This window comes from Sinohyriopsis cumingii, chromosome 8, assembly GCF_028554795.1.
Source record: "Sinohyriopsis cumingii isolate HCF-2022 chromosome 8, ASM2855479v2, whole genome shotgun sequence".
In the NCBI taxonomy this organism is placed as follows: Eukaryota; Metazoa; Mollusca; class Bivalvia; order Unionida; family Unionidae; genus Sinohyriopsis; species Sinohyriopsis cumingii.
The window spans coordinates 126,657,544-126,671,582 of NC_142968.1; the positions used below are offsets into that span (position 1 = coordinate 126,657,544).

General features: G+C 32.8%; 1 protein-coding gene across 1 annotated transcript in view; it reads left to right on the forward strand.

Annotated features, from left to right (window-relative positions):
- The first annotated feature begins 11,347 nt into the window (after positions 1-11,347).
- Positions 11,348-14,039, forward strand: part of LOC149794603 (nuclear RNA export factor 1-like) — a 105,001-nt gene continuing 102,309 nt past the window's right edge. The window contains exon 1 of the mRNA XM_089968890.1: positions 11,348-11,514. Within this exon, the coding sequence (XP_089825016.1) occupies positions 11,460-11,514 (55 nt within the window). The 5' untranslated portion in view covers positions 11,348-11,459. The remainder of the gene's footprint in view (positions 11,515-14,039) is intronic.

Here is a 14,039-nt window from a genome sequence, read left to right on the forward strand (position 1 = left end):
CCCATGTATAATTAGTCTGTGGTAAAAATAAAGCTTTATATATAAATCTTTCTTTTTCTTTATGGGGGGAAGTGTTATGTATATTTTATCTAATTAAATCTGAATTAATATATAGTAATTTCAATTTAATTTTTTGTCAGTTTTAAAAACATTATTTTTCATTACGTGATATTGTAATGTAAATTTATTCACTGGAGATGATACTTTTTCCAGAAAATAGTTTGACCTTGATTGTTCGTTTGGTAAATACCAGATCCTGACTTTGATTCAAAATTAGTTGGAACCACGTAAAAAAGATCTATTTTTATTTTACAATGATTGTTTGTTGTCGAGGTCATGAAGAGCTTACGTGTTTAAGATGTAAACAATTTTTGTTTTAATTTTATTTCTTAGAGTAAAATGATTGGTTTTCGTCAAGGCCACGCTTGGTGTACCTAAACTTTAACAAGTACATAATTTCGATGACGTTCTGAAACATGATCAGGTGACTCCCTTTCTACTTTTTAGAATACGATATAACCTTTGTTTTGGAGAGATATTCTCATTAGAAGCTGGACTTTTTCTTACAATGGAAGTTGTATGTCGTGCTGTTTGGACTTATTTCAAATTACTTGGATTCAAAAGGATTAATTCTTATTTCCTGGAAAATACGTGTGATCATGTGAAATTGTTGAACAAGGACAGATTTTATATAAATTTATTCAGATTTCCAAAACTGGAGTGATAATTCCTGTTTCTACAAGGAACTGTTGACTTAAACACTTCAGATTGCAGCATACGTCATCATATTCTATCTAGGATTCTTCGTCTGGACTCGAACTTGAAATCATTAGAACATTTTGTCATTAGGACTACTAAAATTTTATTCGCGGATTATTATTGGGTTATTTTTAGATTTTATTCTTAAAACCCTAAGTTCATTTTTTTCTTCATTTTTACAGAATTTTCCAGGGAAATAAATTATTATATTTAGTCAAAGCTTGTTGTTTTCGCTCTTTCTTGTGTTACTATTTGTTCGAGCCTAAACACGTAAGAAAAGAGTCAAGTCAAACTGAATTTTCTGAAATAATATCAAATTCCTAATAAACAAAATTACATTACTTTGACATGCAATGAAATTAAAAATAAAATGATTTTAAAACTTACAAACAATTAAATTAAATCAAATATAAATTAAATCAAATATACATAACATACTTAATGTGTGACCACAAAGTCGTAACAATAAACAAACAGTAATTCGGAGTATATTTCGAGGTGCATCTAGGGAACCCAGAAAAAGAAGGTTTCGTCAATACGAGGTTAGCAATAATCCAAACTGGTTTTATTTTTTTAATTCCATTAATAGCAATTAAACCGAGTGTCTAAGCCAATGCATCTGAAAATGTCACAATATCTACAAATTCATCATACCCAAGAAACAAATTGAAAAGCTCGTTTTTCCCATTAGTAATATAATTTTCGCCTCAATAACGCATTCATTGTGCTGAAATATTTATTTAGGAACATATGTGAAAAAGAACAAGCCAGCGTACAAGTTTCTAGATAATAATAATAATAATAATAATAATAGACTTAATGGGTATACAATACATGTTACACTATAACATTGAAAATAATCCTTTCCTTGGAAATTTTAAAAACGATTACTAATTGCGTTTTATCAGGATTTTCTCTAGCTCGTCAAGGAGTTCTTTAGGGCGTGCTGCGAAGAAAAAAGTAATAATCATGCATGATTTGCTTTGCGTCTTAAGTAGTAGCTATTCCCGACTAATCGTGAAGAACACACAGGATGCCAATGAAGATTGCTATTATTAAAAGGTAATGAATTCAGTAAAGAGAAATTTTATTGCCAGCTAGACGCAAAATATTAGGTCTTTTTTCATGACAGATGTGCATTTACGATTGTCACCAACATAAGCGAGATTATTGTTTTTCGATATATATATATATATATATATATATATATATATATATATATATATATATATATATATATATAAACACATAGTGGAACAAGAGAGAGAGAGAGAGAGAGAGAGAGAGAGAGATGTGCATTGTTCTGGTACTGCGGTTTGCTAAGTGTTTGCTACTGTTTTTGGAAGAACTTTGTCCAATGCTTTAGTATGTCGAGTCCGCCAGGTATATAGATCTTTGCCGGAATGCAATTAGAAATCATCGATTTGTCAATGCAGAATGTTTTAAGGGCTTCGAACTCCTATGCAAGATAAGAAGCAGGTGTAAACATTTCTAAATAAGATTATGAATCATTTTGTCGATTCTCTATCATTTCTGTTTGTTTTGTCGAATGTCTATCTTTTCCAGAATAATTTTATTTTGATATGGTCAGAATTGTGCCGCCATTTTTACTAAATGCTATGAGGTCTCTAGTGTGAAGGGTCCGTACACTGATTTCCATGAGGCGTATCATTAGCATAAGCAAAACTGCTTTCCTGTAGCACACATATTCTCTCTCTCTCTCTCTCTCACACACACACACACACACACACATGGCACGTGTGCCTGCATATAAGCCTGTATGTATGCACATTTATAAATTTTAATGTATGAATCAAATTATTAATGCATTATTGAAAGGATTGAATAATTCCAGTAAAACGACCATATCAAGTCCAACTTAAGAACTATTAAGAAAAACGTTATCAGTGTTCTGCTACATCTAAATCAATCTTTGTTGGCCAGTGTCTGTTCAAGCTCGTTTTAAATGTAATATACTTCCAAAATGCTTGATTAATGCTAGTAATCATGCGATGTAATATGCCAGATGCTCCATTAAATACCATATGAAGTCAGTTTTAATATCAAGCACTTTTAACTACATTCAGACATACTGATCTAGCCTAGTTTATACAATCCTATGTGGAAAACGGTGTGATCTATTTCGACGCCAGGTACTTAACTTTCAATGATTATTGTGATAAGGAACCGCATTAATGAGTATGAAACCTTACACAGTGATAATATGAGTCACCATTTTTTTCTACAAACGTCTGCTAGAGCTATGCAGTTTTGCCTAATAATCCAGCGTCTTTTATATGCAACTCAAAATCGCTAATCCAGTATGACACAGACAGATCCTTCAACATTGAGATGGTGGTTTTCTGTATTTCACAGAAAGATCCGAATGATGAATGCCGAAGATGATACACTTATTTGCACGGATAGCCTGTATCTGCGTCTAAGAAAGAGACATTATAAATATTTAAACGTGTGATTTTCAAAGAAACTACCTCTGGAGAAAGGAAATAGCACAATATACTATGCTGTCGGGCATTTCTGCGCACCTAAGGTTTCCGTCGCCAATATTGAAGCAAAACACATACCGAATTCGACCGATTGACGAAAATAAAATACTTTAATGCTTACCATTTGAAAAGAGGCAATTGTCACCAGAATATTCTGTTCAAAATGATATTAATTTTGGACACACCGGACACCATCCCTTTGTTTTCGTGACTCGCGATTTATCGGCCTTTTCTACGCATAGCTTTTTAAAGATGTAATGTTTATTAAACGGGCTATGGAATCGAAATACATTACTTTGGACTGTTTCTGTCAGTATTTAGGTCGAGTTATTAGGTCAGGTTTATAGCTGCTTTTACAAAATTAAACGTAACAATGCCAATAAATAGCAAGAGATATTAAGCAAACTAAACTGATCGTGTAAATTTTTTTATAAAGTTCAGCATGCTATTACGTTGAAGAGAACCAACAATGAATAGGATGTAATGTTTATACAACTTCTCGTTTATTTGCACAAAAAAATTACTAAAGAATTTAGAGACTATACGCTGGGGAATTTCTTGAGATTCCCGTTCTAGCGGGAAGTTGACATGTTGTATAGCAATCGATAAAACTACGTGTGCGCCAAGTTCTTGCAAAATTGGAAACTTGGATTAAAATGCATTATTGTTTTAAGGTATACGTTTCCATCTTTTATATAATGTTTTTATTTTATGATTCTGAAAGATACTTAGTAAATAGGATTTTCTGGGTTACAAGTTCAAGATGGTCACGGAGTGGGTCTTCATGTTGACATTTAGAAGTCACATTTTCATATGCATTTAAGGCAGAAATGTGGGTTATTTTTGTTCACTTTATGAACATCACTTCTTTAATAATTGACGATCGCTCTTTCTTGATACAAACTGGATTTTTGACCAAAACTAACACGTGATCCAATGTTTATAGGAATGTCTTATCGTTGTGCAGAATTACCCGACGCGCAGAATTGGCCGACATGGTGGTATATATATATATATATATATATATATATATATATATATATATATATATATATGCCGAGTACAGAAAATATTTAGACTGGTTTACATTACAAGCCTGAAATAACCGCTTTAATATCTAATCAAATTGTTCAAGACATGTAGATATGTGATACATCCGGGGAATATTTGATAGGAATGAAGTTTCCTGTTTAACAACTAATCGGATCATTTTAAAGAACAGATCTGTAGCAATATAAAATAATTAAGTAATGATTATCAGATATTCATTCCCTCCTTCAAGAGAAAATGTTCTTCGAATAGAAAACTGAAGATCTTGTCCAATGAGTACAATTTTTGAAAACTGTCATGTTATACATGTTGAACATATTCCAGCCACCGTGAAAATTAAATGAGATTTATTTGATTTTATCGTTATATTACGTTTTATTTAACAATAAGAGATAATATTATAAATCCAATTTCATTTTCAAGCTTTAGCATGCTTAACCAAACGTATTTTTTCTGATCTTGTCCAAATGCACGCTCATTGTGTACCTGGCACAGGGCATTTATTTTGTACCAAAATAAAAAGAATATAGGGTTATAATAATTTCTTTGATTCTGGAACAAATATTCCAATCAGTATTAATGTAAACGTGTTTACCTGAACTTTAGTTGAAATAATCATTGTGACTGGTCTGTTTTCGATTGAGTGGATTTATTTACTCAAATTAGTATTCACTGGAATTACAAAGTGCTCAATAATATTCTTGGACTAGAACATTGATTCTGAAAATTCCATCAAGTGAGAATACTTTCTAAAAGTAGTATTTGCGTCCTAGGTCAAGTATATGTGTACATTCTCTTGATTATCTAAAAGTTATTCATTCTTGCCTTAACATCAGAATCATTGTGACTGGTCTGTTTTCGATTGGGTGGATTTATTTATTCAAATTAATTTTTCACTGGAATTGCAAAGTGCTCAACAATATTCTTGGACTAGAACATTAAATTGGATTTATATTGGATTCAGATTAGGACATCTTGGATGATATTACTGTAATACATTAAAAGACTTTAAGTAGATCAACACACTCTAGGCTATTAGGACATTAGCACGTTCGAGAATACATGCACATAACACATTGACTGTCGGAATTTATTTTGAATACCAGTGTAATTCAATTGTAAATTCATACATTTGGACATGTGATAGACCGTTAGGGACTATTTGGGATCTAATTCACAATACTGTAAGTTCTGTTTAAATTTTCACTTTATATTTTAGTGATATATATATATATATATATATATATATATATATATATATATATATATATATATATATATATATATGTATATATATATATATTCATTTATTTATTAACGTTTAGAAAAAACTTGTTAGTTCTCGCTTTTGTTTCTTCCGGTTACTTATCTTAAGATCATATATATATATATATATATATATATATATATATATATATATATATATATATATATATATATATATAATAACATGGCATTTAAAGTGTTGGTATAAAGCAATTTCATATACCACTAATATTGGTATATCAAACTGTGATCCGCCCATGGCGCAATAATACTCATATATATACATTCTCGCGAGCGTCTGCAGTTGGTTCTGGATCAATGATCAATTCCCATACATTAGTCATTAGTGACGTATGAAAATAACGATAAAAGGTATTATTAATCCCCGTTTTCTAAATTAATTTAATATGGTACACATTTTCATCACAATCCTTTCTGCTTTCTGTTCCCCCCTCCCGTCTCACGTATAACGGACAAATTAGGCAGAAATGTGGAGTGAGAGAGAAAAGCAATTTGGACTGGATTAAAACCTTGAAATGAAAATTACACTAAGTAACCTACAAGAATATGGTTCGTCGTAACGATATGTGTACTTTCCTTATGATTTAGCTACAGTGTTTATCAGTGATACAAAGTTGCAAATCATGTCAACATTATACTGTACATTTCTCGGTTACGTGTTATGCATGTTGTGATGTATTTAATGTTTTGTTGTTGTTGTTGTTTCTTATACATAGTATAATGTTCTAAAATTCGGTTAGTATTAAATAAATATGAAAATATCCAAATGACTTCTTCTCTCTCTCTCTCTCTCTCTCTCTCTCTCTCTGGACTATTGTCGCAAGATACGTTCTAAAATCTATGAAATGACTAACATAGAGTTTATGGTCGTTGGTAACCTTACTACAGAAGAATAATGACTTAGATCAACTGAGAGTTGTAAATCAACTGTAAATGCAAATATTTTAATTACCTCTTGTTAGTTCGTCATTTCGCTTAGTTTCTATTCCATATTTATTTCCATGCTTCGGTACGTGAATGGCTAACCTTTCATGTGAATGGCGTAGCTAACCATGTGTTTGCAGTGCTCTAATTTTATCAGTAAAGCCAACATTCATGTTTAAATCATAAGTGTCTATTATAATGATTTAATCAATGTGAAGAAAACTAGAATCTAAAAAAAAGAAAACAATCAACTTATGAATATGAAATGGTGATTGTGAAAGGCCATGAAAGACATAGAACTACATTTTGAAGTGGACACACTCGGGGATGTCAGGAGTTCATTTACCCGGTCAATACACAACTGCCTGTAGTAAATATTTACTCCGTTCAAAGGGCAAATACATGCATTTGTATGTGCTATAAATAAAATGTATGTACAGTATGTACGCTGTATCAATGATATACCACGAGATGTATAAATTTTTCATTAAAGGAAACTCCTTTCCTTTTAATGAAAAATATATACATCTCGTGGTATATCATTGATACAGCGTACATACTACACATATATATATATATATATATACACACACACACACACACACACACACACACATATATATATATATATATATATATATATATATATATATATATATATATATATATATATATATATTAATTGTGCCTACTATTATCAAGCATTCTTCTAATGAATCCAGGGATAATACTTTCCGTTCTGTCTGGTGTGTATATAAATATATCCCAAATAATCCAAGATGGCTAATACTAACCTCATAAATAATACAACTCCAACTTTTGAGATATCACTTTGAACGATTCGCCATGTTTCTTCAAGAATATGTTTTTGATCTGCTGTCAAATTCGGATGTAATTCCCGGCAAACATCTACCGCAGTTACAGATCGTCTACTGTCGTCCAAGTAGGTCCTCTGTTTCTTGGATCTGTCACATCCGTATAAACGTTCCATTTTTGCAGATGGTTACATTAGTTCAAAAACAAGATAATCTTGGCATGGTTATTTATAGCCATAGTAGAACAAGAATCGCGATAATCAAATATTGCCAACATCCTGCGGCAACATATGACGGAACTCCATAATATCGTTTCTAATGAATCCTTTTTTTTAGCACTGACAATAAGAAAGGTAAAATATGTTCATTGCAGTCGTTCAAATAATCAGCATCGTCAATGGCTTCACTTAACGTCAGTTCTAGCAATTCTATGTACCTGATGCGTAAACTAGCCAATGTCGTACCGATTAACTTATTATAGTATGTAACAAAAACCATGGCGAGTTTGAATTTTAGTCATCTAAATTTGTATATATATATATATATATATATTGCAAAACTACTGGTGGTTATATTATTTATGATTTAATAAAATTTTATATCAATACTTAACAGCACAAAATCCCTATACTGAAGCTGATTGTTGGAAAAATAACCCTTGTGCGGTGGTTTTAGTTTCTTCTTATTCCAGGTCGGTACAATGCAAAGGATTTCATAAACTAAAACGTGTCTGTCTTGTGGGGAAAATGTATCGCAATACACATCAGTAAAATCGATTATTCTGAATAATCCTGATTCAAGTGCGTTTTTAAAACATTGTTTCTTGGTTTGCTCCTCCTCCTCATCAATCACTGTTTTCTTTTTTCAGTGATAAAGAATACAAACAAGGAAAATGGAAAGAATAATTCATTAGTTGCATACAATTTAGCATAGGTCTACACGAGAGGAATCTCTTAGAAGCGCAGCGTCTTTTGGTGAATTCGCATATGAAAAATCCATACATATTATTAAAAGAATAATGCGCATTTGTGCAAAGTCCTTCAAAACAAAATTATTTTACATATAATTTTTATTTTTGTTGCATTAAAAATATTTTATATGTATTGTCAAAAATATCATGGAAGTTCAGATGACTACAAGATTTCAAACATAAAATGTCTTCCAGTCTTTGATAACGCGAAAATCGATATTGTTACGAAGAAAAGAATCACAAATTACAAACTCAGAGAATGATGAAGCAGACGCTATACAATTTCTTAATATTTTCGGCTGGTCTAAGCCGATACTGCTGGGAAATTCCCTAACAAAGGGATAGTGAATAAATTCCTCATATGATGTACTGTAGATGAAGACACCAAGATGAATATCAAAATTATTTATGATATGTGTTCAACGTATTCCACTCCGTTGCACATTGCTTTGTTCAGCAAATATATGCATGAAGTTTACATCTATGGGGGTGTAGCGGCAACATTTAATCTCCCGTATTATTTTAGTCTGTACAAAATGCGTGGATAGGCCGAGTTGTATTGAGAGCGTATATGATTTATTTTGACATAAAGCAAGCTAAATTTATAGGACATGTTTTGTTATTTTTCATATTTATAAACTGTTTGTAAGTGAAAACAGTACATTTAATGCATCCTCCATTGTACTGTGTTTGACTGTCTACTTCAATATATTGAGAACATCCTTGTCTCTTTCTGATGGAAGTCGAATACGACTTTGGTTTATGGCATAAGATGGAAAAGGCTGAGGATATTCCTACTGTACACGAATACCCTGTTTATGTTCAGGATATTCCTACTGTACACGAATACCCTGTTTATGTCCAGGATATTCCTACTGTACACGAATACCCTGTTTATGTCCAGGATATTCCTACTGTACACGAATACCCTGTTTATGTCCAGGATATTCCTACCGTACACGAATACCCTGTTTGTGTCCAGGATATTCCTACTGTACACGAATACCCTGTTTATGTGCAGGATATTCCTACTGTACACGAATACCCTGTTTATGTACAAGATCTATAGTTTCATGATTAATCAGATTACCATGACCTGATCTGAATACTTATTTAGAGCTGGTTCTCTAGTTTGCGGAGTGGATGAAACCAACTATAGATAATCACACTGAAGATGTTCATATTAATAGACGGGTATGGAGAACGTTACACCATTGTTTACTTCCGATTTGACGAGCATAACATAGCGGCACGACAGTGAAGCAAAGGCTGAAACCCTTCCCCTATTCCTAGCCCCAAAACATGGATCTATACAGAGTAACATACTCTGCTAACGTTACAGTTAGGTCAAAATTCTAGTGGTACGATAATATGACAATACACATGAAAATGGCCTCAAATAACATACTTTTGAAGATCGAATGGCAATACCACTGTTAGCATAGTTCAAATGAGATAACGAATTATATCTGGCAAAGCATAACTTAACCCCATACTACTGCCCAATATATAGCTAATATTTAACTAGCGGCAGGGAAATAAAGATTTGTTCTAAATAAGGATCAATATATATATATGTACAAGTGTTGTTTTGGGTCGAATATCCAATCAAGAAAGACCGATCGTCATTTTATTAAGGAAGTGATATTCATAAAGTTTAAAAAATATCCCACATTTCTACCCAAAATGCACATGAAAATGTGATTCCTTTGTGTCAACATGATGGCCCACTCCATGTCCTTTTTCAACTTGTAACCAAGAAAATCCAATGTACTATGTAACTTTTAGAGTTATAAATAAAAACAATGCATAAAAGATGGAAATTTATACCTTAAAAGATTATTGCATTTTAATCTTAGTTTCCAATTTTGCAATAAGCTGTTCCACATGTACAAAATCGTCTGCGATCCAAAATGTGAACTTGCCGCAAGAACGGGATTCTCAAGAAATTATCCGGCGTATAGTATGTTTCTAAATTCTTTAGTAACTTTTTTTTCCCATACACGAGACGTTGTAAACACATTCCATTATTGTTGGTTCTCTACAACATAGTAGCTTAGTTATTTTATAATATGATGAACTTTACTAAAAAAATTTACAAGATCGGTTTAGTATGCTTACTATTTCTTGCCATTTATTGGCATTGTTACATGGAGTTTTGTAAAAGCAACTATAAACCTGACCTGATTACGCGACCGAAATGCTGATAGAAACAATCCAAAGTAATGTATTTAATTTCCATAACCCGATTAATAAACAATACATCTTTTCAAAGCTATGAGCAGAATAGGCCGACATATCGCGAGTCAGGAAAACATGGGGGTGGTATCGGTTGTGTCCAAACTTAATATTATTTTCAACAGAATATTCTGGTGACAATTGCCTCTTTTCAAATGGTAAGCATTACAGTATTTTATTTTTGTTAAGTGGTCGAATTCGGTATGCGTTTTGCCTCAATTTTGGTGACGGAAACCTTAGGTGCCCAGAAATGCCTGACGGCATTTGCTATATATAACTTAAAAAAGTCCTAATATTGTTCCCTACCTTAAATATTTCCAGCATGTTTTTATATCTTTTTATTTCATGGTGTTTGTTTTTGTAATAATATCATTATGTATGTTTTTTATGTTATAGGTGTTGTCTAATGTTGTAAAGCGCTTAGAGCTTCTAAAGATAAGGCGCTATACATAGTCCTCATTATTTATTATTATTATTATTATTATTATTATTATATTGCAATCGTGTGCCTTCATTGCTGATATAAGACACGTTATGAAAAAAAAAAAAAACCATTATTGCTAAAGAGGACAGATCTGGAACTAAGCTAAATTAAACTTGTTGCCTAATCGTCCATATCTCCCTTCCGACGTTTGCATTTTTCACTGTGATCTTATCAAAAATGGACTGTTAAAATAGAGGCAAGATAGCAAAACAAAAACAAATGGTAAGGACATAAAGAAACGTTTTGGTACCAGACTATGTCTCGAAGGCAATTGGAGCTACCTCGGCCTTTTCTGTTAAGTTTTCGAATTTCCGGCATTTAAAGACGCCGCCATGCACCAAATTACACAATAACAATATGGAAGTCTGACATCAAAGAAACAAGCTTGTTTTTGTGCTTGTACTTTCATTAAGTTCGTAGTCAAAATGAGTTCGGACAGTTTTAGCGTGACAGCGGGACGGGATGGATCAAGAAGATTTGGTGAGCAAAATATGAATTTCCATTCAGAGCATTTAAGTTAATTTAAGATCTGCACCACGATCTTCACAGGAAAAAACAATACAGAGAAATTGTTGTGTTTGGAAGGACTGATCTGGTTTTGCTTCTGTTTAGGCACAAGTTCGAATTTTAGTTAAATTTGGACAGAGATGGACAGTTCTAAAAGAACAGAATATTATGCACAAAACTAAAAAGGTTGGAATGTATCTAGTCCTACAATGTAAGACATAGTTTTTGTGTTAGTGCTGTCTTACTACCCAAATAACGGCTTTGTACAACCTGTTCCAATGTCGGTTGACATCGGAATGAGTAGTCAAAGTTTCAGGAATATCTCGCACACTTGGCCACAGGGGCTTGTTACAAAGAAAATCAAGGGATTGGGGTTCTAACCTGTAACAATATAACACAAGGGAAGACACCGGTCCACACCCCTCGGTAGTTTCAACACTGCTAGTTTATCCTAATTGCGTCTGCTAATTTCCAACTTAGGCCAGTCGTAATCAAGAATAGTTCAATTTTCAAAACAGCTTGACACACTTCGTTCAGTTGTGACATAATGGAGAAAATGCAATAATTGTTTGCCGATTGGGACAACAGCAGTCTAGAAGTGCCGTTTTGCATTCGGATAGTCTTGGATTTCACCATTGACCGAAAGGTAAGATCCGAACAAACTCGAGTGCGCATAAAATATTGAACACAATTTAACATTTAGATAATTAGCAGTATCTACGCTACTAATCTAATTTTACCATGGCACAATAAAATTGTCCATTTCTTTCTTTGCTATCGTCTGCTTGTATTTAGCGCTGAACTGCGCACTCAAATGATGTGTGTCAAGCTGTTTTGAAAATTGAACTATTCTTGATGGGATAGTTATTACTTTATTGACAACAAGCAATACAGCCATAATATTACAAAATAACTCATTACATGACTGTTTTGCAATACTTCCATGATCTTTGCATCCCTCATCACCGTTAGTGCATAGGTAACACTATTGTCACCTGAAATAAATGCATTATCAAATGTAAAATTTCTACTTTTCTAATATCTTCAGTCTCTCTCTCTCTCTCTCATTTTTTAAATAAAAACATCGAGTGTTAAGAAAATCTATATTATGTATATTATTTTCCAAATAATAGTTTTGTAAGGAACTTTAGTTAATGACATTTTAAACCTAAAACCCAATGATCGTACTTTGCAAATGTAAGATAACTGACGTATAATGTGACCGTCTATTTCATGGCATTCATGAATTAAATGCCCCCCTCCCCCTTTATTGCTAGCTTCACAAAGTACATCACTGTCAACCAACCAGGAGGTCAGCAATTTTTTTCTTTTGTGTTTTACATGCTTTGCTTGTAGTGAATTGCTTCCTAAATCCCAAGAATGATCACTGAATGCTGTAGACCTTTTTCTCGACATGCAAATAAGGAAATCCATTCCCACCAATGAAACTTACTCGAGTCAACACCTGGCATTAACGTACTGTATATATAAGCATTAATTACCATCATTAAATTAAAAGAAGGAATGAAGAAACATATCACAGAGCATATGTGTCCCCCAAAAACTAATTCAGAATAAATGTGTTATTTAGTAAGCAGTGTTAAATGCATATATGAGTTAACAAAAAGGAAATAAGGTAGGATATAAAATTTGGGAAATAGTTATCACATGTATGGTAGCTTGAGGCCACATTTGAACGGCTAACATAAATTCACACCAGTTTTAGGCATTGTTAGTTAAAACAGAAAAGGACATTGTTTATTTGTCAATGAATTGCTAGTGCTTTCACTCATTGTAGAACAGGCGGTTTCTTTGAACCATTGTGCAGTTTGGGCACAGCTGACCATAATATGAAATGAGGGAATATGGGGTGGGGGAATAACACACTCCACAGGGAGAAATGGCATGTCCTTTGAGAATTTAACATCTATTGGACCCAAAAAATCGGTGACAATTTAGTGAAAATAATGCTCAAATATGCCGCAGAAAAACTTCCCGATGTTAGGTCCTAATCTGCGTGTATTCGGATTCAATCTCCCTACTTGGTTTTTGAAAATATTTATTTTTTGCATGACATGCTAGAATAAATGTACAGTATTGACTAAATTTATTCAACGACTGTTTGAATTCTTTGGAAATCTTTCTGTGCATTTGAAACTTCAACACAGAAGGTGCATTTTTCGTTAGAACATATTCAGATTTCTTGGAACAATTGGAATTGATACATAGCTGCCAACCCTCACGAAATTTGGCATGAATTTCATGACTTTTTCAGCGATTCACGGATTCATGCCTCAAGCCAAAAATTCTCGAATCCTCCAATTCTCAATTATTTTAAATCTTTGATAAAATAACTGATTTCCCATTAAGCACTAGTCATGATATTTGCAGTTGCTGAAATGGTCCGGTACTGCTGGTCACAATATTAGTAGAGCTACAGCCGATTAGTACAGTTGGCCCGGCAGCAAGCATTTTAACCTATTTTAATCTATATGTAT